Raw genomic sequence first — 24,695 nt, 5'->3', positions numbered from 1 at the left:
AGACCACCCTCTAGTTGAGACTTCGCGAATTGCTTCCAAAATTGTCATGGCTTCACCTTCTAATATTGAGAGGTGATACTTGTTGATGTTTGTACATGCTGCAACAAAGTTGCCATTAGAGTCACGGATGCACCAACTCCAGCCGGTATGGCCAGATGTGTTGAAGAAGCTTGCTATTGTCAAAAGTTTTAAACTCAATTAAGCTCATGAAAAAGTTACTGGTTTTTTCTTTAAAGAAAAAATGAGCTTATAAATTACAAGATATAGTCTCAAAATTTGCTATTGTCTTATGGCTATTTCTCCGATTTAATTTTTAAACCGTATAAATAAGTTTTTTTAAACTACTCTTTCATAATTTGGAGTATTTATCCATTAACTAATAAGAATTAATGCATAAATATCCTAAATTATAAAGAGATAGAGTATGCTATTTATTTTCATAGATAGAAATGTCATTTTAATATCAAGTTGTCATAAATTCAATTTTTAACTGTTCTGTTGAATAAATATAAGTCCTAGACCAATCGTTAGTTTACCTAAGAATTATAGAATTAATTATTTATCTGTAAAATTTAGAGTATAAAAAAAATTTGTTTTAAAGAAAAGCAGTATAAGATTGTTTATGAGTGATAGTTTAGCTATTAAATTGGTGAAATTGTTTGTTAATAATCATGTATCTGCTCCCACTAACTTGGTTTGATTTGGATAATGTACTTTGGAAATCTCTAGCTTTTAGGCCATCATTTCTTATGTAGTGGCAGACAAGACTACGAATGTGATTGCTAATTTTAGTCCTTATCAATGTCAATTCTTTTTAAAAATTATATATTATAAAATAATAGGTTAAATATGTTTTTAGTCCTTATCAAATTATCAAAATTTATTTTGAACGTTATACTGGGCAAATTTTTGGAGTCGCCAGTTGGCCAAAGGCGTCAATATCATTTGGGCCATGCCAGTTCAGGGAATATGGACCCACATCGGTTGGTAACGAAAAGGCACAATAATTCCAAAGGATTGCGATAGAGAATCTTGTTAATGGTTAGCCCGGAATTATGAGAACGGACCTAGTCATAAGATAACATCAAGGCTTACAAAATAGGCCACATGGGGGACTCCCCCCGTTTCCGGCGAGATTCTCCGCTCCATGATCTCCTCGAGTCTTTCTCACCAAGGCGGGATCGAGGTAGTCTCTATATATATGAGGAACCCCAGAATAATAAAGATCACCACGTTCTACATGCTCACTCACTCTGAAACTTAGACCGAGGACATTTTTGACTAAGCATCAATATAAACTTTTTACATGAGAAAATACCCATAAAAAAATTGGCATATTTTAGACCATGCAAAGCTATCTCATTTTGACATATCTACTCCAATAATTGAACTCGAATTTTTCCAACCAAAATAATTCTTCCTATAATTTAAACTTGAGGTCTTTCAAATGATTCTTCATAAAAAAAATTCAATAATAATTTGAGCTCAATCACTTAATTGTCTCTAGATTATATTTAGTTTGTAAATTTAGTTATTAAAATAAGTGAGAATCCTTCGATTTAACTTTTAACATATAAAATCTAAATATAAACTAGTTAAATTAACAAATTTTATATATTTTAACTGTTTAAGGACCATTTATACTAGTAGTTTATTATTTTCTCTCCTTTTCGAAAAAGAAAAAAAAAAGTTTCTTCTCTTGTATAGTTCAGCTAAATATTTACTGATAATTACAACAACAAAGTGGTCGTGCCGGAGTGGTTATCGGGCATGACTAGAAATCATGTGGGCTTTGCCCGCGCAGGTTCGAATCCTGCCGACCACGCTTTTTTGCATTTTTCTTATTATTACCGCTAAAGAACACGTAACCATGCCAACCACGTACGGGTCTCTAGACACTTCACATCAGCCATATATTTATTGATGATTAACAATAACAACCAGTGGTGAGTTTTTTCATTCATATGTTTGCACCAAATGTAGAAATTCAAATCTTAATTAATAAGTAAGGTCTGAAACAATAAGGTTCAGAACATGGAATTGTGTAAATCTGTGGATCAAATTATGATATTATAGTGTTAATTTTTCTCTTGTTGAATCACGAGTTGTAGCATAATTTCTTTGCAACAATCCTTTCTGATCTCAATAGAGGATTCATCTATTTTCTTTTTTACTAGAGGAGTTAAAGGTGTGATCGGTGCACAGGATAATGAGACAAGATATGATAAAACTATCATATTCTAGTTAAATTTGTTGTTTGGTGCACCAATAGAAAATAATAAATTTAACATGTTTCTAATCCTATCATATTCATCCTTTGTTATTCTAATTCTTAATTTTTGGTGGGTTAGCAACCTGATAGGATTTATTAAACCTGTTCAAAAATTCGCTCCTAAATCATGGGCCTTAAATCTATTAAGGTTTTGATGATAACTAAGTATTAATGTACAATTGAAGATACTAAAAATTTATTTTAAGTGTGCAGAACTTAGATACAGACAAGCTCTGAAGAAGGCTCAGAAGTTAAGTTCTCAGAGTTTCGCAAGAACTCATAAGATAAGAATCTTCAGAAGTTATATGCGTCAGAGGATGAAGACATCAGAAATTGTTAAAGTTTGAAGTTAATCAAACTCTGATGTATATCTTGGATTATGTGAAGATTCATATTTGAAGGTCAACTCTCTTACCAATGAAGAAAAGGACCTCTCAACCTTGATCAGAACAGCTACTTACATTTTGTCTGTCCATAAGGGAGAACGTGACTTGTCTGACTTCTTAGCTGAATAAGGAAAGTCTTCTATGCACATGGTCAAAGTTGCTGAAACTCTTACTCAGTTTTAGAAACGACCAAACTGCATCAAGACAGATGCATGAAGACAAAAAGTTATCTTCAACAACGGTCATCTTTGCAACGACTCTTTCTCAGTTATATATACTAGAAGAATCAGATTGCAAACTACAACAATTACAACACGCGCTCGAACAATTTCTCATTTGTGAATACAAGCTTTGAACCTCTGAACTCGTGATTTTCACTCTTAGTCAAAATACTCTGTAGTTTTATATACTCACTGTATTTGATCTTAAAGGTTCTCTTAAGAGCATTTGTATTACAATCAACGAGCTTTATTTACTTTGTTAGATTGAGAAGTCTCTTGCTGTGTGCTTGAGCATTGTGGTGAAATCTCTTGCTTGTATGCTTGAGCATTTGTAATCTTGTGTGATTATAGTGAAATTCCTTGGAAGTGCAAGGGGACTGGACTACTCTCATTTTGTGAGAGGAACCAGTATAAATCTGTTGTGTGCTTTTCTCTCTCCTTAATCTTGTTTATTGTTGTGCTTTTATCCGCTGCGAACTTAGTTGAGTTAAGAACTTTGAAATTTTTTTAACTTAGCTAAAACACAATTCAACCCTCCTTCTTGTGTTTTCACATCTTCATTTTTTTGATATGACATGACAAAATGGTGGTTGTTTATTGGACGATCGTGTAAAACTATTTTAGACCGTCGCTATATATCGATCAAACTCTTATTTTTATATAAAAAATTTAAAAATTAATCACCAAATATTTTTCAGGACGTCGTATCGTTGTTGCATCACGCGCCTTTCTCTTCCATTTCATCCAAAAACCCACAAAACACATCGTTAGGGTTCAGTTCACACCTCCGGCAACAATGGAAGTATCCAACACACGAAACCACTCTTCCAAACGCAAGCACGACGACACCGTTTCATCCTCCAACGGTTTCAACAACAACGTCGATCTATCTCTTCTCGAAGCAATCGAGAAATCCCAAAACACCATAGAAGTAGTAGACAATCGAACCCTAAAAAAACTCGTTCTCTCATTCGAACGCCGATTAAAGGAAAACATCGAAGCAAGACTCAAGTATCCGAATCAACCCGATCGATTCGCGGATTCTGAATTGGAGCTCCATGAAGAGCTTCAAAAACTCAAAGTTCTCGCCGGAGCACCGGAGCTTTATCCCGATCTTGTTAATCTCAATGTTGTTCCGTCAATTGTTGATTTGCTTAATCATGATAATACTGATATTGCTATTGATGTTGTTCAGCTTATACAGGATTTAACTGATGAAGATGTACTTGATGAAAATGATGAACCTGCTAGGGTTCTTGTTGATGCTTTGGTTGATAATAGTGTGTTGGAGCTTTTAGTTCAGAATCTTCATCGGTTATCGGAATCTGATCCTGATGAGAATGCTGCTGTTTATAATACGTTAGCTAGTATTGAGAATTTGATTGAGGTGAAACCGGGGGTGGCGGAATTGGTTTGTGAGAAGACGAAGCTGTTGAAGTGGTTGTTAGGGAAGATTAAGGTGAGGGAATTTGATGGTAATAAGCAATATGCGTCGGAGATTTTGGCGATTTTGTTGCAGAATAGTACTGCAAATCAGAAGAAGTTGGGACAGATGAATGGGGTGGATGTGGTGCTTCAGGCTGTGGCGATGTATAAGTCGAAGGATCCGAAGAGTTCTGATGAGGAAGAAATGGTGGAGAATTTGTTTGATTGTTTGTGTTGTTTGTTGATGCCGTTGGAGAATAAGGAAAGGTTTGTGAAAGCTGAAGGGGTTGAGTTGATGATTATTATTATGAAACAGAAGAAATTGGCTTATGCTTCTGCTATAAGAGCGCTTGATTTCGCAATGACCAATTACCCTCCTGCTTGTGAACGATTTGTTGATGTTTTGGGATTGAAGACAGCTTTTGCAGCTTTTATGGGTAAGGCAAGTAATACTGCTTTTAACCTTCAAGAGTTGTATTATGTGATTTCATTGTTTTCTTATAAATGGAGTTTCATTGTACTAAAAGAGTTGTGTTTATTGTACATAGATTCACATCAGTAAGAAAAACAAGAAAGAACGATACCAGGAGGATTTAGAGGAGCGCATTGTATCGCTGGTTGCTTCATTATTTGGTAAGCAGGCAAGTCAAGTTTCATTTGAGTTTTGACATAGTATATGTACTCGCTGACATTGTAGTATTGTACTGTATTTTCCCTTATAAGTTATGTGATATTGAACTTCAGTATCCTATATACTTTACTAGTGGAATATTGAGTTGTTTCGTGAAAGAGAAATTAACTTTTAGAAATGAGTGAGAGGATAGACACACTTATAATTTTTTTCTTGATACAATGAAAAATCATAGAACTATCTAATACGTCAATGGATACATATACAGCACCCCTTGAATCGTCCCGGAAATACAGACTAATACTTTGCAAAATGACGTTAAGTGCATCCGTGCGTAAATTGAAATATGCATTAGTTAGATGTAACGTGTGTATACCTTAATTTTTTATTATTTAGATGTTGAACTTCAGTACTCTTATATCTTTCCAGGTGGTATCTTGAGGGGCTCTAGGAGAGAAAGATTATTAAGTAAATTTGTTGAAAACGAATGCGAGAAGATAGATAGGCTAATGGAACTATACATCAGGTAGGTTGAACTTGTCCTCTTCTCCTTATGATGTTCATATGATTGTTGAACTTAATCCATTTGTTCCATTCTGCTATTAACTTGGCTTAAAGCTAGTACACATCTTGTATGTCTAGAATCATCAAATTGTGGCAGTAGGAATCTTGATTCAAAGCTTATTTTCATCTGAACACACTATTTTTTTCCCACCAGATATTCAGATAGAGTCAAAGCTGAAACTGAACGGTTGGATCAAATTAAGTTAGATGACTTGGAGGTAGTTTACTTATGCTGATTGTATATGTCAGATTGAAGTAACTTTTTTATTTTATTATTTTACAGCAAAATCTAATATTTCTGTATTTTATAGATGGATGAGGATGAAAAGTACAATCGTAAACTAGAATCTGGACTTTATACTCTTCAGGTAAGTTTATTTAACTGACTAATTGATGCTCTGAAATGACTTGGTAGTAGTTTCTGGTGTTTTATGAACTCTTCCATAACCGTTTCAAAAAATAGCACTGTCTTTTATAATTTTTTAAGGGTTATGTTAATGTTAAGTATCTAAATATAGGAACTTTGCATTAGATAGTACACAAATTTAATTTTTTAAAATCTAAATGCACAAGTTTCAACAAATTATTTCTACATTTGGCTCCTTAACATGTGCCCTTAAAGAAGGGTACATGTTAGCATTTTCCTTTTTTTTAAAACATGTTTGGACTTTGGAATATGTTCTTTATACTTAAACAACTATATACTTTTTATTAACAATTTTTTTTTTATGAAGTTCCGGTTTCTTTCCAATTTTCCATTTCAAATTGCATTCAGGAATATTTTTAGTAAACACCTGTGGTGCTTATTATAATAGCACCATCTCTAAACGAGATACCAGTTTTACAGTACCTTTTTCGTACTGACAAATTTATATGATTTTTCAGTTGGTTGCTGTCATTTTGGGTCACATTTGGTGCTCTGAGTAAGTATTTGCGCCTTTATATAGTAAACTTCAGAGCTTTAATATGTATGCTTTCACTGGCCTGACCTAATTAAATGAATTATGAATAGGCATCCACAAATGAGAGGAAGAATTGAACTACTTCTCAAGCAGAACAAACTTAGTAAAAATCATGTCAAGGATATACTTCAGGTAAACATACTTTGTGGCTAAGTTTGAACAAATTTTTATTTTATATCTTTTGTTGGTGTCGGTTTTTGTATTGAAGATGCATTAATGAAGTCACAAGTCCAAGTTAAATATCAGTTTTGCAATATTTGTCATATTTTTTTCCATATTTCAAGGCACTAGCAATTTCATTTCACGATTTAAAAATGTTATATTAGTTCCCACTTAAAATTTCGAAGATTTGATTGAGTCTGTGAACTTGGTTGGCCCTTATCAGTGCTTTGTCTGCAGTGTACCTGTCCTTAAGTTGTACTTTAATTTTGGTAAATTGATTATATTCCTTTTTTTTTTTTGACCGACCAAACCTAGCATCTCTGCTATGGTGTGCTTGAATACTAACCTTAAGTGGGTCACTCCTTGAAACCCAGTCTTTTAAACAAAAGAAATAGCAGAAGCTCTAATCGATTAATTTTTCTTCTTCTGTGGTTTAGGAATATCATGACAATATTGGTGATCTTGATGGGCCAGAAGAGAAGGAGCGAGCACAGACAAAGATTCAGAAGTTCTTAATGGCGTTATAACTGTTGTAAGACTTAATAGAGTACACTTCATTGGAAGTGATAATTTTTAACCTCCCCCTCCCCCTTTCCAATGTCTGTAAAATATGTTTTGTCCAGAACGAGAAATAGTTCAGTCGGGATAATGGAGAAAGAGACACTGATATGTGAATGTAGTTGAGATCTAGTCACATACAGTTTCTGTCACAGCTTCATCTTCTGTAGTTTTTTTATTTGATAATATGTTTTCCTTTCCCTTGAAGGGCAGGGGTTGGTCATGAATCTTCTTCCTCTTCCATTAGGGAAACTTTTAACGTCTATAAATAGTTAAGCGACTTAGAGTTGCATTTAGTAAATGTTTCTCCGACTTGCAATTTATATTTTTGTAGGGATCAACTACCGTCTTGTTCTGTTAGAGAACCTAAATGAATTGGTTATATAGTATTCTTTTAAACAAAATATTTGGATTTGTGCAAAATTTATTTGAAATATTAGGTGGAAAATATACATCAAAGTAAAGGAATGCGTTTAAGTACATGATGTTCTGCCACACCAAAGGGATTCAGTTTCCTGTTCAGTCATGTAGAATTGTAGATTAATAACCCTTCTGTTTGGTTCTTTTATAGTTTTTTGTCATGTGGTCTGACTGGTATTCTAAAATCTATAGGTTTCAATGATAAAGGGCACATGTTTCAAGCAACACATGTTTGTTATTACGTTAAAACTGAATGAATTATAGCATGAGATCAATGTCACAGTAGTTGAAGAATGCTTGGAATATGCAATTCATATATGTGGTAATAGTAATGTAGTTTATCATATTGGATTTGAGAAATTACTTAATTACTTAAGTTAACTTTATTTTTTAACAGCCAAAAACTCATTGATAAAAAATGAAACAAAGTACAATTAGATCTTATAATGTTGGAAAAAGTACAAGGGGCACTCTATCCACCTGCCAAAAACAATACAACCAACAAAAATAAAAAATTCAACCAACCCAACATATTAAGAATGCAATCAAGTGGATAATTATTCCCTAATAGTAAATACGTAAGTCGTAGGGTACATATGCATGGGATTGGCTTGGCACACCCTGTCATCCTTCCTTGCAATACCGAGGTCTCATATTATGCAGCAAACTGTATCGAGGTCTTGGATTTAGCAACATATGGTCCAGGTGCAATCTATGTAACCTCATTCATTACCACCTTGGTTTCCATGGCTTGCCCCGGCCCCTGGATGAACCTCTGGTATATAGTGAACCTCTGCTGGTATACGGCGAACCTCTGGTATACAGATATAGAATTAACTCTTCAGACAAGCAACAATGCTAGTACAATGTACACTATGAATCTATGATGCTTTGGGTTATTTGAGTATACCCAAAAAAAAGTAATTGAGTAAACAAAGATTTATGTGGCTTCTCTACCATATTCTTACCTGGAGGTGGAAGCAAATGTCTCTGATCTGTCTTGTAGACTAAGTTTCTTAAATGGCAATTCAGATTCGTCAAGGAGTTCAATGTCAAGCAAGGCATCCTCAATTGCCTCAGACAATTTCTCGTCCTCATCGGCGTTATTGAAACACCCTCTTTCCTTAGCATCAAGGACTAGTTCTTTCCATATAGAATCACTATTTTCTAAAGTTGTTTCATTTCCCAATATCCAAAGGCAATGTCTGCGTGAATTACCCAATTTATAATCAACTTAAGTATATGATATTAGAACTTGGAAGTAGCATAAGTATAATGAGAGTAGCGTACCTAGCACGAGTCAGTGCCACATTTGCTCTTTGCCTATTGGAAAGAAAACCCACTTTTGCATCTCTGTTAGATCTCACGGTGGAGATTATTATTATATCTTCTTCACCACCTTGAAAGCCATCAACAGAACGGACACTAACAGAGAAGCCGGGTTCAGAAACAGATATGCTCAGCTTTATTTTCTCTTGAATTTCATACACCTGTGCATTATATGGAGATATGATTCCTATACTAACTTTCTTCCTTGTCCTCGAAAATTCTGTAACAAAAAAAAGGGTTAGATAAGGAAAAAATGCAGCACTAAATTCACTAACTCATACACATGAGCTTTAGATAAGGAAGAAGAGACACTTGCCTTCTTTAAGGCTTTCAATGATCGTGGAGATAACAGCAGCCTCAACTATATTCTTTGAACTGTGTCCGCGACCACGTTGCTCTTTACCCTTAGCTATGTTTATAAAAGAATATGAACCATACAATTTTCCTTCAAGGAAACACCTATTATAGTTCATTTCTCTAACAATAGGGGCGTCAACAAGTTGCTCCTCGTAGAATTCTTTATTTGGGAATAAGCTGATGGATGGATGCATCCTATACTGAGTATTAAGAAGATGCTTCTTGTATCCTAACAATACCAACCTCTCAAACAAACTTCTTCCATATCCAGCCTCATCAGTAACCTTTAGATTTGATATATTATAATTGTATAAGAAAATACTAGTATTCTTTAACGATGCACACTATTCAAATCATAAAAAAAAAAATGGCAGAAATGAGAAAAGCAATTTACCGGACTTTTGACCACTGCAGGAAGTTGTCTCTCATCACCTATGAGGATAGCATGGTGGAGACCTGGCAGCTGCAATGGAATGGCTGATTCACATTCTTTTAGCTGTGCTGCTTCATCGATAACTAGAAATTGTACTGGTGTCATTCGTTCTGTGAAAAGTCTAGTAGAACTTGATGCAGTACAGAAAATCAGGCGTGCGTTCATCAAACAAAACTTTTCTATTCCATATTTGTCAGTAATTTCTGGAAGTAAAATTTTCTCAAGAAGTGATCTTAGTAAGCAAAGGCACTCTTCTCTTTTGATGGTTAACCTTCCAAGGCAATAAAAAATGCTTTCTCCATCGGCATGGTCATCGAGAGCTTGTTTCAACTTGGCTTTACTCAAGGAGCTTTCAAGAGATGTGAGCCAATCAATAGCTATAGGAATTTTCTTCATCTCCTCAAATGGAATTAAAGATGTTGGTAGGTGTGTATACAAGGTTTGCATACATACCTTGAGCTTCTCTCCAATGTCACTAAATTTCTGCTTAACATATTGCTCCAATGTCATGACACTATTCTTTATATTTTCCTTATATGAAAGGTATTCCTCCTTCGTAAGTTGGTCTATTGTCAGAGTATTATCATCCTTCCCATGTTCCATATCATCGTGTTTTTGCCTTACAAATTGTTCTAACGACATAATAGCATTTTCTATATCAAGCTTATACGAACGATATTGCTTTGAGGGATCCTCAAGCAACATGATCATTGATTGTAAGCAATGTTTCCATCCAGACAATGGAGCAAAACACCTCAAAAGATTACTTGCGCGATAATCAAGAAAGATATCCTTGAGGCACCAGTAACTGTCTACTTTCATTCGAGATCTGTTTCCGAATATCACTATGTCACCATAGCCATATGTATCGGTATCATGCTTCTTAACTAAATTCTGCAGGCGAGCAGCCACTTCCAACACTGCAGTATTAGTTGGAGCACATGCTAATGTTCTTGTTTTCAACTTGAGCAGGGAAAATAACAAAGAAGCCACTGTCTTTGTTTTGCCGGTCCCTGGTGGGCCCCAAATCAGTTTAACCGTGTCACTATGGTGACATTCTCTCATGGAAACACAACTTAAAACTGCATTTTTCTGGGATTCATTCAGATTTTGAGACTGGATCATGGTTTGTACTTTAGAACAAGCTGCATTATGGTTTTCCCCAGAAATGCAAAGTTGACAGTCTTCTCCATTCTGTAAAATACAAAGCAAACATGAGTCAGTTATCTATCAACAACGAAATCGAATTTCGCTCTAGCTTTTCGAGGGTTGAATTTGCATGTAGAGCTCCTCTTCAATTCTAAGAAGGAACGGAGAGTTTCATTATTAAGGTTTAGGTGTATAAAGGACCAAGTTTCTAGAATTGGTAACACATTAGGCCTCTATATATCCTAAATCATAGTAATGTACCTTTCAATTTCTTTAAAAAATGGAGAGGATTTCTACTCCGAGTGTGCACATATTTGACGTCATGATTTTTGATCTAGGCCTTTCGTACTTAAAAGTTTCACAGGACTTCGGCAGACCATTTGGGGGGGATTCTCACAATGTCTATTTTCTTTGTTCACAAGATTCAAATTCAAGACCTTATTATAGAGAATCAAGCTTTTTGCCACTTATGCATGAACATTTTCAATCATGTACACATGTAGGAAAAAGTTGATAATAATTTAAGAAGGTTTTTTGACACACTAGTATTTAAGAAGTTAAAGTTCATAAAATTTCTAAAGTAGCATGATACTAAACAATGAAAACGGTTGTTCTGAGTTTCACAATTCTTACATTTGAACTGGCTAGCAGCACCTTTTTAATCATGTTCATGTTTGCACCTTCCAACTCTGAGTTCAAGGCTTTCCAAACACGAACATTTGTCGTCAGATTCAAAAGATAGATTGCATAAAGCTTTGGTGTATTGTTGCTCCTCGAGTTAATCTCCATGTCAATGTATTTGGAAGACAGAATTGAAATCTCGTTGGTACTTTCTTTTGTTCCACAAACATAAGCAATGTGATAATATCTTCTAGGTCTGTTTAAGTCTTCGATAGTTTTCGGTTTGATGTCTGTCAAGGCAATGAGATCTCCAACCTCTGGCTCATATTTTCCAACATCTTTTGTATCATTATTAGTGCTGTATACTGAGATTTGATAAAGAAAGAACTTGGTTGGTATGAAGCTTCTTGATCTTTCAGGTACAGCTGTCAATATCTCACAAAAAGGAGCGCGTTGCACGCCATACAAGCTCGAAGCCAGATCAAAATGAGTTTCCTCAATCAATGAAGGAACAAATGAGCTTAAGTAATTTGTTACCGACATAAATGTATGCGGGATCTTCTGCACCTGAGATATACAATAATGTTTTAGGCTACATGAAAGTGTCGTTAGAGGGACACAACAACTTCGTAATGTTAATGCTCGAACACTATTAATTCGGTCATTAGATTAATTCAACTACCGGAATTTTACTAGAGAAAATAGAGGGACGAAACGGAAGAGAATTCAATTTCATTAAATTTATCTTGCCAAACAAAAATCCATTAAATTTATGTTATGGAATCAATAGAAGCATACCTGGTTGGTTAAAACATTGATGCCACATAGAGATAGTAAGCTTATAATATTAGTTTTCAACATATTTTCTTAGGAGCTTAGCGTGTTTTCGGAAATGGATCCTCTAATGTGTAATTTTTGCACGAGGGACATAAAGTGTGTAATATTTTATCATTCAAATTCATTATATCTAAATTTCTACCTTGTTCTTGCAGAGGTTTTGGTTGCGAACATCGTTGAAAGTCCAAGAAAGTACAATTTCTACCAAACTTGCAAGATCAAGATCCTCCTTCTTAGAATTATAACTCTTCTCCATACTTTGCTCTCTTTTTTTTATGATAACTTCTTTCTGAACAAGGCAATGAAAAGCATGTAGCAACAATGTCACTCAGAGCTTCTTTTTATACATGCTAAATAACCAGAACACAAGGACAGACAAAATATAAAGAATTTCTTAGACCTTAAGGAAATAAATAGTTAACACATAACTTGCTCATCAGGTATACCATGGTTTCTTAGTACTAGTGATGAAAGTGGAAAGAAGATTCTCCTCGTATATTAATTTAATGTTTAAATATGTTTTTCGTCCCGTTAGCAAACTTTAATTTTCATTCCTAGAAGAAAAAATCATTTTAATAACCAATTTATATTTATTTTAATGTTAATGTTACGATTTTTATATGTTCGGTATGTGTCTATATTATGTTAAATCTATATAAGTCCATATTATGTTAAACAAATGTCAAAAATTTGTCGATTACAGATTAAAAATAATTTTTTTGGATAAAAACATGTGATTTTTTTTAGAGATAAAAACCAAAATTTACTATATAAGGAGGAAATAGTACATATTTAACCTTTGATGACCCTTAATTTATGGTCATAAAAAGCAACATGACGCACACAATAAACGTCACAATTAAACTAGAAACAAAGCCATCAGGCTGATTTAGTGGTGAAGGATTTGATAATATGCATGATGTTCTAAGTTCGATCCTCATTGTCTTCATTGTAAATTAGAAAGAAAAAAAGGAAAAGTAAAAACAGGTGTTCATACTACTATTTCCAGATCAAATACATTAATTTTTGTTGATTCAATTATCTCTTATGTTTAACCTGGGAGACAGCAATAAAGTAGTGTGGAAATATCTCGTGGAATGGTTATTATAAATAGTGTAAAGCAAAGCAAACTACAGAACAAAGGTACATAGATGTTGACGTCAAGTCAATTAAAAGTCATTACATTATTTGATTGGGTATCTAAAAGAGAGGTCGGCTTTGTGAAATATTATTGGTTACTTTCTTAGCAATTTTGGTGGAAAGTGTAAGGAAGCTACATTCTTTATTTGTGACTAGAAATTGAGAATGATGGCCATTTTCTCTCCAAATGGAGAGGATCCGTACTCACATTATAATACTGAAAATTACTATAACATATTGATTAATTTATTTAATAGAAAATGTTTAAAACCAACAATTGAGACTGATATTTGTCATAAACTAAGACGATCCTGATTAAGTGTTTATAAACTAGAGGCAATCCTCACCTTACAAGACGGTTTTGTAAGGATGAGTTAGACCCAAAATTCAATTCTAAGATGGTAATAGAGCCTCTTCACGATCCGTTGAGCCACATGTTATCAAGTTTTCGCTATTGGGCCACCCACCGTTTATATCCGCGCACCAAGCCCAATAGTGTTGGGCATGAGGGAGTGTATTAAGAAGTCTCACATCGGTTGAGAGATGACCTGACTAAGTGTTTATAAACTAGAGGCAATCCTCACCTTACAAGCCGGTTTTGTAAGGATGAGTTAGACTCAAAACTCAATTATAAGAATATTAAAAATGAGTAGAAATAAAGTTAAATAAAGTGAAAATATATGAATCAATTGTTTTGTTTATTGTCCTCGAATGTATAGTGCAGTTGTATCAGTTGAGATTTTTTCCAATCAAATCATTTTCTATAATAAACTACAAAGCAATCTATAAGTTGAGGTTGGTGGAGCATCTTAAAACCCTACTTTGAATATCAAGCAGTGATTAATCATCTTATATAATTGGTTAAACATAAATATTTTATTTAACTTAAATTAACTAACTAAATGTAAAAAACTTGTTTGTCAAAAATGTTGAGAACACGTATTGGAAATAGAGTGCTAGGAGGCACTGCGTAGTGGAGGAGAGTTTCGAATGGTCGCGTTGATGAAGGGCGTTAGGGAATGATAATTAAAATAGTGAAAGCTATTGAACCATAGTAGCAGTGGAGTGTGCAAGTTTACCAGTTTGCCGCACCTGTGAAAGTATTGTGTAGCAGTGGCGATGGAAGGCGACGAAACTGGTGGTTGAAGATTTCAAACAACACTTGTCAAAGGTGTCCAGCGGTGGTGGTGGAGGAGGGTGGTGGGAAGCGAGGGCAAAGTGTGTCGGATGATAGTTCCAGGTGACGACAAACATTGGTGAGTACAAAAACACAAATGAGAAAAATATAGAGTGAACAAAAAACAACACCAGATTGTTTTTTATTTTCTTGTTCCAAAGAATACAAAACATATAATCAAACACAACCTAAAACATTATTATGCACATGTATAATCAAACACAAGTATTGTGCAACTTGCACCAACCTAATGCCTGATTAACTACTCAAATATCTACAGAAAACTAACTTGTTTTGATGAGTGGAGGCCATTAAAAAGACAATTTCATGGTGAGTGGAGGCCATGAAAATATGTGATTGGCTCAGAATCACATGAAATTTCAACTAGGTAAATTTCTTTAGTAAAAAAAAAACTAGGTAAATTTCTGTCATCGCTATAGATTTCAGCTTCATAATTTGTGATATATGTGCTGTATTTAATCTCAATCTCGCTGATTTTTCCGATCAACCGTTATAACCCTGCATTTTACCCTATAAAGTGTATCCTTCACTTCAGGAGTCAAATCCCTCATCCTAAGCAATGTTACAAAAACCTGATCCAGACCAAATACTCGGTAGACCTTGTACTTCCAGTAGCAGCAGATGCCTTCCTAAACATTAAATTTTAGATTTGTTTTCAAAATCACAGCTGTCTGGTATGTTCCCAAAATCCAATATTTCTGAAAATGAAATAGCAAGTTTCATCATTCACCTCAACATCAATAAAAGAAAATAAAAAGGAAATAAATAATGTGAAAGTGCATGAAGAAACCGGATTGGAAAGTTCATAAATAAATCGTTCAAATGTGCAAGAGACCCTGATGTTGATTTATTATAAGTTTCAAGATGGACGGACATATAAACTAAAAAACCAAGGCCAATATCTCATTTTCCTTAATAAAAGTAAAGGCCTACTTCAGAATTTAGAAAGAAAATATTTTATAAAATAAGACATGGCCGTGAAGTTGAAGTTCCAAAAAGGCAAATTCAAACTTCCCTGTAACTTGAATGAATTTGAGACAATGATGTTCTAATATCTCTTTGTACTTACATTGCGCTAACCTCTTCTCTTTTGTAGAAACGTACAAAAAAATATGCATAAAATAACTTATATGTACCTCTAGAATTTTTATTTTTTATAAAAAAGGAGAGGTTTGTGTAATAGAAACAAAATTGAAGAGAGGTGAGAAGAGGGTAACAAACCTATTCATTCTAATTAAACATCCCTCAGTTGGAGCAAATCAAGTTGGTTGCAAATTGTCTGCATTGGATCATCTTGTGGCAGATTATGATTGGTTTGATTATTCAAATTAGCCGACCATCTCATTGGAACAACAAAATCCCTGCAGTAACTGATTATATTAGCACACTTATACTTGAAATGAATTCTCCACTATTTTTAACAATGTGAAGCAAGTAATACAATTAGAAGTAGAACTATACCCATTAGAACATCTGATTTTGCAGCATTTATGAATATCAACAGAATAATTCCTGCAAAAGATGTTAATATCCCTCACCATCTTGGATACCTCGGATATTGGCAAAACATCCCAAATCTTCAAAACCTGGACATAATTTGAATTTTCCTCAAGAACGTCGATGGTCCATACAAGATAAAGTAACTCATTGACCTTGCACAGCCCCAAAAGTTGGGAAGAAGTATCATCTACAACTCCAATATTTATCTCCTGGCGAGGCTGATGCCACCCACTTGTAAGTTGCATTAGCAGAGAACATATTTTCTTGCAATCCTCAGTGTTCTTGATTCTTGCCATAGAGATCAGAAAACTTTGATTGAAGCAAACCTATGATTAAGATACATAGTCACAAAAGATTAAGAATACATGAAATAATGAAAATGATTAAGCTGTTTAAATATTTTTGAGAACACAACACTTTTATCCACTGCATCTGTCATAATGGTTAAAGTGGCTAAATTTCATCGATCTCAATATAATTTCCTTTAAGGAAAGAGGAGTTTAATTTTAGTGCACTTTTCAGTGATGATAAATGCATTGATCTGAAAGGAATATCATTAGATAAATTTAAGGTGTGAAAAAATTTGGGTTTAAGCAAACTGATTTGTCAGGGCAGAGCACACGTCTAAGCTAAGGTTAAGAATGAACACGAGTAGATGTTGATGGTGAAAGATGTATTTTTAGATTTTACCAAGTGGATAAAACATATTAGATTCAAGCTTTTATCGTGTGCAAAGATAAAGGTCATATCAGGAGTCTACAGCCTGCTGCATCTCAATCAGAAAAGCCATCTGAAAGTGATCATCTATATTGTGTTTGATGCTAACGAGACACATGACAACAAGGAAACATGTTGTGATTACGAATTTTCTAAATGGGATAAATAATGACAAATACACTGACTGATGAACTAGGAATTGCCTATATGTGTTGATACTTATAATAAATGTGACTTTGTTAGGAAGTTAATTATGGGTTAGTTAGTTGTTAAGTTTGTTAGACTTTCTGTTTGAATTGCTGTTAATCCTATGGCTTATAAATAGGACTAATCTCCCTTTAGGAGGATCAGGAATTCATTTTATGAAAGTTGTCAACTAGAGAATGCTATAGTGAGGGGAGTGCTCCCTTGGGGTAGTTTTGAGTGCAAAGTTATCATCTTCATTATAAACCTTTTGTATCTTCTCTTTCAATCCTATTATCTCAGTCAATTGATAGTAACATAAAGATATTCAAAGAATTTTTCTTTTCTCAACTTTTTTGATCAATCTTTATTCTAGTTAGAATCATTTTCTTGTTATTATCAACAAAAAAAAAGAATCATTTTCTTGATTATTCATTTCTTCCCAGTTTTGAGAATCTTTTCCATACACTATGTAATTTAGAGAGAAACTTGATTAAGGTCCAGATTGATGATGTGTATTATACATGCAAGGATTGGAGGAAACTAAATATTTTGAAAAAGTTGGTTATGATTGCTCTCACTTTATTAAGCTAATAATTTGATAGTCCCTGTTTTTAATTGTTGTAGATGTGTAGGCAAATCAAATTTAATTGGATATGTTTAGCCTCTCTTGTTATGCTTCTTTTGGAGGGTTTAACTTAAAGAATTATGACATCTTTAATAATAAAATAAGGCACAAGAATAATTTCAAGCAGCATACCTTCCATCTTGCTTTTTTAAAGAGCAGAGAATTCATATTCAGTAGATAACCGACTTGACCGAGCTCAATCATGGCAGTAGCAATAACATAAGACAATCTCTCATCCTCATCAGCACTATGATAACACCCTCGAGCTATAGCATCAACGACTAATACCTCCCAAATGGAGCCACTATTCATTAAAGTTTCACCATTACCTATTATCCAGAGGCAATACCTACATAGACAGGGAAAAGTACATACATAATTTGAAGGGGGAAAACTATAGCAAATAGTGTGCAAGGTATCAGGGTACAAATCATACAGTTAGGTGTCTGTTAGGACTATTAATGAATTAGTTGGCTAGTTAGGGCAGTTGTGCCGAGATAGTTAGAGCATGTTGTTCCTAACTATAAGAGGGGAGGTTTGGAGTGAGAAAGAATCAAGTCATTTGAGAGGAAGCTGGGACCTTCGCGGGAATGAGTAGTCCCTTTCCTAGAAATTTTGGAGTTCTATCTTCATAGATTTCCCCCATTTCTTGGTATACGTACAAGGCTCCCAACTAGTCGTATTAGATTTACAGCTCCCACATTCATCATGGCTAGCTCGCAGATGGAGTCCAGAATAGCGGTTAGAAAATATTATTGCAAAAATATTGAAAAGATGATTGTAAAATTCATCTTGGGATTATTTCAGAGCAGCGGTAAGGTTCCAGCCCAAGATGATGCAGAATTCTAAGGAGCAAGCTGATAGAATGGAAAATGAAAGTTTGAAAAGAGCAAGAATCAGACATGTTGTAATAGAGAACAAAGCAGCAACGTAGAAACACAGATAGCGGGAGAGATATTATGGTGGGAGAACTTGATTAGTTAAGGAAGATAACGGAAAGAGTCAAAGTGCAACACAGAAGGAGGTTTGGACTGCAAAGGGGAAGTAGAAACAGAGGATGAAATCCCCTGGTGGTGCCAAATGAGGGGGGCAGAGAGAGAGAGAGAGAGAGTATCCTATTATTTGAGAGGAAATTGGAGCCTCCCCCCTGTAAGGCATAATAGGTTCCTAACACATACCTTGCTCTTGTTAGAGAAACATTAGTTCTTTGAATATTAGTCATGAATCCCACGACTCCCATATTGTTATGTCTAACGGTGGATATTATTATCACATCCTCTTCGCCGCCCTGGAAACCATCAACAGTGGAAACCTTCACGGAAAAGCCATTATTTATTTTATTGACATCACCACCAAACCTTTTGTCAAGTGCATCTTTGATTGCAACAACTTGAGCTTTATATGGCGATATGACACCAACACTAACAGTCTGTTTTCTGGAAACTGATTCTGCAAAGATTCAATTCATGGTAGAAAAAAGTATGATCATTACATTAGTATGAAGAAAGCAACTCATAACAAACATTTATAATGTGATTGTTTGCTTTTTACTCATCATCATATCTTAGATCACATTACCTTTATAAAGTTCAAGAATAATCCCCAATACCACAGCTACTTCCACCATATTTCTCCAGCTATTTCCCCCTTCATCCGGTTCATCTTCTCCAGAAGCAACATCTATGAAAGAGAAGGACTTAAACATATCGGCACCTAGAAAATGCTTCTCATAGTTTCTATCTTTGACGCTTAGAGAATCCAAAAGCTGATTGTCGTAGAATTGCATATTTGGAAAATAGCTAATGGATGGATGCATTCGATACTGAACATTGAGAAGGTGTTTTTTATGACCCAAAAGAACGAGCCTTTCAAACAAACTTCTCCCAAATCCTGCCTTGTCAGAAATCTGCATATTAGCAACAAAAAAATTCCCAAGATGTTGAAAATTTGCCCATGAATTTCAGAAATGAACATGAGAGAGAGAGAGAGAGAGAGAGAGAGAGAGAGAGAGAAGGATACTGGACATGTTTGCATACTTGGAAGTCAAGAACAAACAAGAATGGAACGCACCTCACTTTTGACGAGTGCAGGTAATTGTTTCTCATCTCCAATAAGTACAACATGGCGAAGACCAGGAAGTTGTAGAGGTATATTTGACTCACATTCTTTCAGTTGGGCAGCTTCATCGATAACTAACATTTCTAGTCTATCAAGTCCTTCTGTGTGCAATCTAGAAGAGCTTGAAGCAGTACAAAATATCATGCGGGATGTTTTGAAACAAAAGCTTTTAATTGAATATTCATCAAAAAAATCAGGAAGAATCAACATATCTCGAAGAATTTTCAGTCTTTCAAGGCATTCTTTCCTTGTCATACACAGCTTATACTGCCAAGTACAGGAACTAACTTTACATTCATCAGCATAAGATGAAGCAAGGGCAAGTTTAAATCCTTGATCAGTAATGGAATTGTTTGATAGCACTGTTGCAAGGAGGTCGAGCCAATCAAGACATTCAAATAAACGTTTCACCATTCTTAATGAAATAAAAGCAGTTGGCAAATGAGTACACATATGCACAGCGAATGTCCTCATCTGTGTCCTAACGGAATTCAATTCTTTCTTGACAAACTCATGAAATGTCAATCTTTTTATTCTGTTTTCATGAGAAAGAAAATCCTTCTTCTCTTGTTTGTCATATTTACTTTTGTTTCCCTCCTTAAAAGACAACCTGTTTTCTCTTAAAGTTTTATTAACTATCTTCTTCCACTCGTTTTGCTTACAAATATTTGGACCCTGGGAATATATATCCCTTTTCTCCTGATTTGTTTGTTGATTTGCAATAGCAAGTAGTTCCTTCTCTTCTTTCAAATAATCATCATTATCTATCTCATAATCCCTCTTTACCTCAGAATTCAAATATTCATGATACTGATTTTCAGGGTCTTCAAGTAAACATATCATGAGTTCTAAATGATGTTTCCAACCAGACAAAGGTGCAAAACACTTGGAAAGAACATTTGCACGGTAATCTAGAAATATATCAAAAAGATCATCATCGTCGTCGATCCTCATCCGCTTTTTGTTACCAAACAATACTATATCTCCAAGACCATAAGTGAGATAATCAAGGGACTTCATTACAAGCCTTATAAACCGAGATGTCAATTCCAGTACTGCCACATTAGTTGGGGCACAAGTAAGTGTTTTGCATCTCCTTTTGAGAAGGGAATATAATATAGAACTAGCCGTTTTAGTTTTCCCCGTCCCTGGAGGTCCCCAAATCAATTTCACTGTATTCTTATGAGAACATTCCCTTGCAGCTACACAACTTAACACACCCTCTTCCTGAGCTTCATTCAAATCAAATGATCGGATGACAGCACCAAGTTTTGATGTATCAATAGAATGCCTTTCTCTAGAGAAACATTGAGCACAATTTTCTCCAACCTGTATGAAGATGAAACCAACTAAAGTATGTAAATGCATTGATTCAACCAATAAGGCTATCACGAGTAGGTAAGGAATAATAAAGGGAAAAAAATATTAAAATATTTAGCTTCATCTACAATTGAACTTCCATACAATAGATAGTGGTATTACAAGGTATATAAATCACTTTCTTACACCAGAATCAGGTTGGAGCAGTTGCTTAATGATATAGATGCTTGGGCCATCTGGATCTGAGTTTAGTGCATTCCATATACGAATAAATGTTGTCATGTTGCAAAGATAGACACCAAAACCATATATATATGTGTCATCCTTTTGCCAGTACTGTTTTAATTCAATGGGCTTTGAGGTTAGTATTTTAGCCTCATATACATCTTCAGTATTTTCCTTCTTTCTAACCCTTTTAATTGAAGCAATACTATAGGAATTTCCAGGCGTACTCAAATCATCGATGCATGTCGGTCTCCTATCAGTCAAAGCAATGAGTTGTCCTGGCTCAGGCTCAAAAATATTCCCATCTTCGTCAGTATTCGCTACTATTTTGATTTCAATCTTGTAAAACAAATCAAGTGGAGGTTCATAATCATTGGAGAGTTCAATATCAGTTATTTCCCATGTTGGAGCTTTTGACACCATTTTAATGCTTGAGCATAACTCTGTACGAGTTTCCTCAATAAGAGGTAAAATAAACGAGTCGAGATAGTGACTTCCTGACGAGAATGTCTTTGGAATTTGCCTCACCTGTTTAAAAGATATAAAAAATTATAGTTTTGAAGTTACTTACAGAATGCAATGAACATTGAATACACAATCAAGCAAGTTACAGATCACATAGAACATCTAACTTGTGCTATATGCAAGTTGAAATAAATAAAAGTTCCTTATTTTCCGCTAAGGTTGTGTTTGAGAGTTAGGATGAAAGGGAAAGAGATGCCGATCCCTCACATTGTTTGGAAGGGAGGGTAAGTAAAACCCCCCAATTTAGAAAACTACAAAAAGCAATGGAGGAAGGAAGGCTTTGAAAGGTTTTTAATAAACTCCAATAAAACCCTTTCCCTCTTATTCAGAAAAAATTCCCAAACAAATAAAGGAGGACTTACTATAAACCCTTCCTTCCCATCTCAAACAAAGTCTAAAAAACAATTGTTCAAGAAAACATCCATCAAATCCGAAGGGGGAGTGTATAACACTAATATTTTTAGCTTTAAAAAATTTCTATATATGTCAGTGTTACTGTTAGATTGTGGAAAGCCAAAAATCCTCCATTTTAAACCGCCGTGGCAGTTGTCAAAAAGTCTGCCAAAACAAGGGGAGGAAGGCTTATAATAAACCATTCCCCTCCCCTCCAAAACCTCTCCCAAGCAAAGTCTAAAAACAATCGTTCAAGAAAATATCTATGAAATCTGAAGGTGTGTATAACGCAAATATTTTTTACTTTCATAACTTTTGTATATATGTCAGTGTTATGGAAGAAAGCAAAAAATCAGTTATTTTTAGCCGCCATAAAACGCAATGGGGCTTCCTTCACAAATTGGTCATGGCAGTTATGAAAAAATCCGCCGCCACAATCCACCATCGCAGATAATTGACAACACTGATTATACATTTTCCTCTTCTGCAACTTAAAAGCCCTAATTGACTGTCTACAAAGAAACCGAGGTCCTTTCCTTTGCTATATATACACACACATCCACTTGATCAAGTTTTCAGTATAATGGAAATGATCGGTACTCAAACACACAACAGTTTGTAGGAACTCTTAAAGATTACAGCTTAAAAATTGAATATTTCACTATACAAATATCAATTAAATTGTAAATGGTTACAATCATACTATTAAATTATACTACTACTACTGCTACTAGTACATCAACACTACACTAAGTAACAACATTAAGACTATATATGAAATCATCAAAATGCTCAACATTAATGGACAACAAGTTTAATTACTAGCCTAATTAAACAATCACATTATTGTAATAATAAGAAGAAAAAAAGGCATAGTCATAGACATTGATGAATGAAATTTGCAAGGTGAAATTTTGATGGTTGAAAATAGAAGTAATAAGAGTATATTAAAAAGGGTAAAAGAGTAAAGAAAGAAACCCTGTCTCTAAAAAGATGATCGTTGAGTATATCTTGAAGTGGCCATGAAAATACCAATCTAAGTAAGTCTTTTTTACTCCGTTCCATCAATTGATGATTTTCACAGAAAGCAGCAATGATCAGAGATGAAGGAATCGATGGTGATGAAGAAGAAGAGTATGAAGAATTTTGAAGGTTTTGGAAAGAGGGAAGAGTATGAGAGAATGTTTTGTTCGGTTCCTTTTTCTAATGGGTTTCTTATGATTTTTTTTCCATAGACAAAATGGTAAATTCATCCTAAACTTATATATATATATATATATATATATATAGGGGGCTGCTAATTTAGACCCAGTTGGGTCTAAATTAGCAAGGTGCACCTTTTGAGTTGGACAAAAATACCCTTTCTTTTTTTAAAAAAAAAAAAAAAAAAACATATTGGCGCTGATCTAGTGTCGCGCGCCTACCGCAGGACCACCGTTACAGACCGTTGATTTCCATCAAACGGCCAAGAGATGATCTCATCATGGCTGTCGGATCAATCAGACAGTCCAGATCATCCATCTCCATGATAAGCCAGCGCGTGCACCACACTAGATCTGCGCCTGGAGAGAGAAAATTTCATTTTAAAAAAGCAGCACACGTGTCAACTGCTGGGTGGTTGGCGTGTTTTTTTTTTCATTTAATACTTTAAACTCAATTATTTCGTTGTAAATTAATTTTTTATTTTTTTATTTTTATACCAAAATTCATAATTTTTTTTTGTCTACAAATAGAGACTTGGTTCGTTTGATTTGGACACAAAAAAAAAAACTCAATTTTTCACTACCTTTAATTATCTTTATATAATACTGTGAAACCATTTAGCTGATAGAATGGTTTCACAGTATAACTCTCTGAAACCATTTTACTGGTAGAATGGTTTCAGTGAGTAATTTCTTAATTGTTTGCTTCTGAAACCATTCTGAAACCATTTAGCTGGTACAATGGTTTCAGAGCGTTGTACTTTGAAACCATTTCACTGATAGAATGGTTTCAGGGGAGTTGATTTTTAATTGTTTGCTTCTGAAACCATTTTACTGCTAGAATGGTTTCACAGTATAACTCTCTGAAACTATTCTTCCAGCTAAATGGTTTCAGAAGCAAACAATAGTTTTTAATTACCGTTTTATCTCATTTAATTAACGAAAAATAGTTTCAGGTCTCAAAAAATTTCATAAAATATACCAAAAGTTCCAGAATATTATCTAATATTTTATTAGAAACAAATAAAAAAACAATTGGTTTCAGAGTACAAATCTATGAAATTATTATTATTATTTGTTAAATGGTTTTAAATAATCAGCGGAATTTGTGAAAATAATTTCATGACTTGAACTAGGGAGAGTGAGGTACACAAGAGGGTTCTAAATAATTCATAGTACTTTACATAAAATTTTGGAAATTTTTTATGGAATTATAATA

The 24,695-nt window shown here is 34.4% G+C and overlaps 3 protein-coding genes and 1 non-coding gene across 4 annotated transcripts; 2 read left to right on the top strand and 2 right to left on the bottom strand.

Moving 5' to 3' along the window:
* The first annotated feature begins 1,743 nt into the window (after nt 1–1,743).
* On the top strand, nt 1,744–1,825 carry TRNAS-AGA. Its single transcript has one exon. It is a non-coding gene; the product is annotated as a tRNA-Ser (tRNA).
* A 1,741-nt stretch (nt 1,826–3,566) lies between these two features.
* Nucleotides 3,567–7,404, top strand: LOC123918818 (beta-catenin-like protein 1). Its single transcript, XM_045970970.1, has 8 exons — nt 3,567–4,746; nt 4,853–4,937; nt 5,365–5,461; nt 5,654–5,717; nt 5,811–5,867; nt 6,385–6,422; nt 6,512–6,593; nt 7,061–7,404. The coding sequence occupies exons 1-8, from the start codon at nt 3,676–3,678 to the stop codon at nt 7,148–7,150; spliced, it is 1,584 nt and encodes a 527-aa protein (XP_045826926.1). The 5' UTR covers nt 3,567–3,675; the 3' UTR covers nt 7,151–7,404.
* A 433-nt stretch (nt 7,405–7,837) lies between these two features.
* LOC123918817 (probable helicase senataxin) lies at nt 7,838–12,997 on the bottom strand. Its single transcript, XM_045970969.1, has 7 exons — nt 12,470–12,997; nt 11,503–12,057; nt 9,682–10,914; nt 9,247–9,571; nt 8,892–9,150; nt 8,570–8,806; nt 7,838–8,415 (listed from the first exon to the last, which is right to left on the bottom strand). The coding sequence occupies exons 1-7, from the start codon at nt 12,581–12,583 to the stop codon at nt 8,331–8,333; spliced, it is 2,808 nt and encodes a 935-aa protein (XP_045826925.1). The 5' UTR covers nt 12,584–12,997; the 3' UTR covers nt 7,838–8,330.
* A 1,761-nt stretch (nt 12,998–14,758) lies between these two features.
* LOC123915905 lies at nt 14,759–23,536 on the bottom strand. The gene is made up of 9 exons (XM_045967180.1): nt 23,253–23,536; nt 21,318–21,884; nt 19,764–21,140; nt 19,272–19,599; nt 18,872–19,142; nt 17,826–18,042; nt 16,127–16,491; nt 15,887–16,026; nt 14,759–15,363 (listed from the first exon to the last, which is right to left on the bottom strand). The coding sequence occupies exons 1-8, from the start codon at nt 23,337–23,339 to the stop codon at nt 15,900–15,902; spliced, it is 3,339 nt and encodes a 1,112-aa protein (XP_045823136.1). The 5' UTR covers nt 23,340–23,536; the 3' UTR covers nt 14,759–15,363; nt 15,887–15,899.
* Nucleotides 23,537–24,695: the final 1,159 nt, after the last annotated feature.

The sequence above is a fragment of the Trifolium pratense genome, linkage group LG3 (assembly GCF_020283565.1).
Source record: "Trifolium pratense cultivar HEN17-A07 linkage group LG3, ARS_RC_1.1, whole genome shotgun sequence".
NCBI classification, from domain to species: domain Eukaryota; kingdom Viridiplantae; phylum Streptophyta; class Magnoliopsida; order Fabales; family Fabaceae; genus Trifolium; species Trifolium pratense.
This window is presented reverse-complemented; position numbering and strand designations above follow the sequence as displayed.

Coding starts and splice junctions, on each gene's coding strand:
- LOC123918818 (XM_045970970.1), top strand. CDS start 3,676: ATGGAAGTATCCAACACACGAAACCACTCTTCCAAACGCAAGCACGAC. Junction 4,747..4,852: donor TTGCAGCTTTTATGGGTAAG/GCAAGTAATACT, acceptor TATTGTACATAG/ATTCACATCAGTAAGAAAAA. Junction 6,423..6,511: donor GGTCACATTTGGTGCTCTGA/GTAAGTATTTGC, acceptor AATTATGAATAG/GCATCCACAAATGAGAGGAA.
- LOC123918817 (XM_045970969.1), bottom strand. CDS start 12,583: ATGGAGAAGAGTTATAATTCTAAGAAGGAGGATCTTGATCTTGCAAGT. Junction 10,915..11,502: donor TGCTGCTAGCCAGTTCAAAT/GTAAGAATTGTG, acceptor TGTATTTTACAG/AATGGAGAAGACTGTCAACT. Junction 9,572..9,681: donor CTGCAGTGGTCAAAAGTCCG/GTAAATTGCTTT, acceptor TCAAATCTAAAG/GTTACTGATGAGGCTGGATA.
- LOC123915905 (XM_045967180.1), bottom strand. CDS start 23,339: ATGGAACGGAGTAAAAAAGACTTACTTAGATTGGTATTTTCATGGCCA. Junction 19,143..19,271: donor TATTCTTGAACTTTATAAAG/GTAATGTGATCT, acceptor GAATCTTTGCAG/AATCAGTTTCCAGAAAACAG. Junction 16,492..17,825: donor TTAAAAAAGCAAGATGGAAG/GTATGCTGCTTG, acceptor TCTTAATCATAG/GTTTGCTTCAATCAAAGTTT.